Below are 4,114 nucleotides of genomic sequence, written 5' to 3'. Positions count from 1 at the left end.
GGGCGGAGTCACAGCCCGGGGGCGGGGCCGAGTCCTGGGGGCGGGGCCCGCGGCGCGCGACCCCGGCAGGTGGAGCTTGCGCGAGGCGGGCCCGGCGCAGGAAGGGCGGGGAGCGTCCGGGCGCCGTCGTCGCGTGACGCGTTTTCAAATCTTTAACCGCCGCGGCTCACGCGTCGGAGCTTCGGCCCCTTCCTGCTGGGAGGCTCGGCGCCGGAACCGGCCCCTCACGGCGGCGCCGCGGCCTGGGCCCGGAGACCCTGCAGCTTTGTGTTCGCGGTGCGGACCCAGCATGTAGGTGCCTGGTGGCTGCCATGAACCTGGAGACCATGAGGATCCACAGCAAGGCGCCCCTCCCGGGTACGGAGCCCCTCCCCCGCCGCGGTCCCTTTAATCCTTTCCTGCTCTGCCGGCTCCACGGTGGATTCCCCCGAGTCGCCCCTGCGGGGGCCTCGGCCGCAGTGACACTTGTGGCTTCTCGGTGGCGCCCTGAAGGCGTTCGGTCTCCGTGAGGGGACAGCGCGGGCCGGGCCCCTCGTGCCCTCCGGGCCGCAGCTGCGACGCCGCAGTCCCGGGGCTGCAAGCTTGAGACAATGCGCGGGTCCCCGACGGCCGAGGCGCCCGCCCCACTCATAATTAAAGCTCGTGTGTGTGTGTGTGTGTGAAAGAGGGAGAAACACGCCGTGTTGTTTCCTATTTCAATTGCATCGTATCGATTAAAATAAAAATTCATGATAAAAAGTTTTCCTGAGAGAGATGCATACATGAGTGTCTATTAACCAGGTAATAAGATGCAGGTTGCGTTTGAAAAGTGTATAGAAGTTGCTTGATTCTCATCTCCTTTTCTTTTAAAATAAGGAGATGAATGGCGATGTCCTTTGTGGGCCTGAGTTCCAAATATGTAAGCAAAGTGCATGAATTCGATTATTTAGTTCTTTGTAATACTAGCCAAAACCATGAAACCATAATTTGAGCACTCAGTAACCCTTGAGAATTGGGTTCTTTATTTTAGATACTTTTCTTCTTCTTGCCTAGGTAAATAAGCTGTTAAATTTTGAAACCCCAGTGTTGAGTTTTCACAGCGCTGCTGACATGAATATCATGAAGCTACATCCTGAGAAAGTGAGCTTTCTAGAAAGACTGTCGAGTTCCCTGCCTTCATACAGAAGCAGGAACAAGCCAGTGGTGGTGGCGCACACCTTTAATCCCAGCAGAGGCAGAGGCCAGCGGATCTCTGGGAGTTCAAGGCCAGCCTGGTCTACAAGAGCTAGTTCCGGGACTCGCACCAAAGCTACAGAGAAACCCTGTCTGGGGGGGGGGGGGGGGGAAGCAGGAACAAATAATGACTGCATCCCGTCGGGTCAGCTCTTGGTCTCCAGTATAGAATTTGTGGAAAGCATACCAAGGCAGTTGGCTTTCACCCTATGGAGTAATATTTAGGAACACATTTAGGTTCTAGTTACTTAAGTTGATATAACTAATAATTTTTCCTTTCTGTTAAATTTTGGTCTGCATAAAGCATTACCTGATTTCTTAATCACAGGTGGCATCCAAGACAAAAATGAAAAGAACAGACCGTCCTTGAAATCCCTGAAAACTGATAATAGACTGGAAAAATCCAAATATAAGCCTCTCTGTGGAAAAATATTTTACCTTGACTTGCCTTCTCTCACCGTATGTGAAAAACTACAAAAAGACATAAAGGATCTTGGTGGGGTAAGTGAAAACTGCACACTCCAAAAAAATAAAAATTATATTAGCACTTTATGAAATCATTAAAGAATTTCATTTTTGGAATATTATAGCCATTTAATCAATAGCAGCCTAAAACTGTGAATTGTTTATTAGTGAATCATTTAGGAACTGGGAGTATGCCCAGTGGTTTAGCACCTGCTGCACATGTGCAGGATTTTCTGTGCTCAAGTCCCAACACCACAGGACAAAGAACCTGACAAAATGTTCATGTTTCTGTGATAACTGGTTAAGTATGAAGGAAAAAGAGGGCTTGGTCCTGGTGACCTGCCTTCCAAATATATCTATGACTTTTGTAATATTTTGTGTGTGTGTGTGTGTGTGAGAGAGAGAGAGAGAGAGAGTGAGAGAGAGAGAGAGAGAGAGAGAGAGAGAGAGAGAGAACTCCTGTGTCAACAGAAGCCCATCATTGGGGGAACAGCAGTTTTGGAATTATAGTTAAACTGTCTTCCCTGTTACATATATTACTTAGATGATCAGAAAACTTAGACAAAAATCTAAAAGATTTCACATGTGTAATATTAATATTACCTAAATACTAGCAGATGAGCTTATTATGATTTTTTTCTGTTTCAAAAGTTTCTCCTGGCTTGGAATTTTGAGTTTCTGAAAGTTTGCCTGTTTCCAGTCTAGAATTCAAAAGAGTAGTTCCCAGATTTCTTAGAATTTTTGTTATGTGATATTTTACTTACCTGCCCTTGAAATTTTTCTACTTTTCTTTGCAGGGGATAAATAGAATTTTACTTTGAATATGAAAAAAAATTTCATATTCACTTTTTGAATGAATTTTATTTTTGCTATCTTGTCAATTACATTCATATACAAATTGCAGCATAACCGGTTACCCCCTATTTATTACCTTCATTGTCCTTCCACTCTTGCTCTCCAACTCCCCTGAACTTCCTACTTTTCTGCTATTCATTTTGTTGACTCATTATCACATATTTATGGTAGCGTTTATCATAATGGCCCATATGGCTGCATGTATAGAGGTCTTGTCGATAGACATGCCACCATTGACTGGTCTGTCAACGGTATGGTATATGTACTTAGTACCTTAGGTATGTCTAAACATATCTGTTTTTAAACTTAAGTGCTGTCTGGTAATCTCATTCCCAGAGTAACGTGGTACACCACCATTCTTTGGCTAACTTCATACTTTCTCAGATATGTTGCCCAGTCTTTAACTTTAGGTCTAAATCACTGATGTTTCGGTTTGTGTTTTTAGCAGTAGATGGCTTCAGACGATAGTATGTCCATAAGCCTAGTGTGGGAAACATTTAAAAAAGAAGCTGACCACTGCTCCTTTCTCCCCCATCCTCACAGCTCTTCCTAAGCTATGTTCAAGAAACAAATTTTGAATTGCTTCTGCAATAGATAGTAGTTAAGGATAGTTTTGATTTTTTGTGTTATCAGATTTTACTGTCATGGTTTCTAGTATCTCAGTGTACATAATTAAAAGTGTAAGATTTATACTTCCGGGGCAATGGAGTTACCATGATCACAAAGGTGATTTTCTCAAGATGAGGCTTCTCCATGGCACTACAGATGTATGGACACCTGTGATTTCCTCAAATGCCGAAAACTCTGCTGCAAATTTGTGCTATTGGAGATCACAGCTGTACTTTCCCCCTAGAGAAAAAAGTACTGGGCCAGTGAGATAGCTCGCAAGCAAGGGCATTTGCTGCCTAACCTAATAACCCATGTGATCTTTGGGACCTATATGGTAAAAAGAGAGAGCCAAGTTCCACACTTCACTAACTTTCTTATTGGGAAGAAGTACTTAGTTGTAGTCTTTAGAATTTCTTTCCTATAATTCAGTGATGTTGATTCAATTCCTAGATCCAAACTAATTTTGTCAAATAAAATGTTATGTTTTTCCCAATTTTTAGTTTAATATAACCCTTCTGTCCTTTTTATTACTTACTGTTGCTTCAGATCACCCCAAAAGTGTCACTGTTTAATTGACTAGTTCTGTTTTTTTTCTAGTCTTAATAAAAACATGTTATTTATTATCCTGTTGATTTACACAGAACTGTATAGCAGTCAATTTTCGCACATAGCAAACTTTGTTTCATAGTGTTAAGAAAAGTAGCTAAAGCAAAGCCACATAAGGACATAGAGCCAGGTTTGTTAGTGAGACCAATTTAAAGAAAAAGAACAAATGATAGGCCTATTTCTAAATAGTTTAGACTAGAATAAAACATTTGGAGAAAGGTAACTATAAGGGTAGTTGGATTCATGAATCTGGGAGAGCAGGACCTAAAAATGAGGTGAACCGAAGTTTCATGAAGTAGCCAACTTTATTCAGAGCACCAGGCGATTTATACTCTGAAGATTAAGTGAAAGAGACTATTATTGGCTC

General features: G+C 42.9%; 1 protein-coding gene and 1 non-coding gene across 4 annotated transcripts in view; both read left to right on the top strand.

Moving 5' to 3' along the window:
* The first annotated feature begins 145 nt into the window (after positions 1–145).
* Positions 146–4,114, top strand: part of LOC121458924 (protein DBF4 homolog A-like) — a 37,465-nt gene continuing 33,496 nt past the window's right edge. For all 3 annotated transcript variants that reach the window (XM_041668323.1, XM_041668324.1, XM_041668322.1), the window contains exons 1-2: positions 146–357; positions 1,541–1,713. In XM_041668323.1, the coding sequence (XP_041524257.1) occupies positions 312–357; positions 1,541–1,713 (219 nt within the window). In that variant the 5' untranslated portion in view covers positions 146–311. The remainder of the gene's footprint in view (positions 358–1,540; positions 1,714–4,114) is intronic.
* Positions 3,222–3,380, top strand: LOC121459154. The gene has a single exon (XR_005975914.1). It is a non-coding gene; the product is annotated as a U1 spliceosomal RNA (small nuclear RNA).

The sequence above is a fragment of the Microtus oregoni genome, unplaced genomic scaffold (assembly GCF_018167655.1).
Source record: "Microtus oregoni isolate MIOR12 unplaced genomic scaffold, Mior012 000018F_ref0000195, whole genome shotgun sequence".
NCBI classification, from domain to species: domain Eukaryota; kingdom Metazoa; phylum Chordata; class Mammalia; order Rodentia; family Cricetidae; genus Microtus; species Microtus oregoni.
Note: the sequence above shows the minus strand (reverse complement) of the source record. Positions and strands in the feature narration are given on the sequence as shown.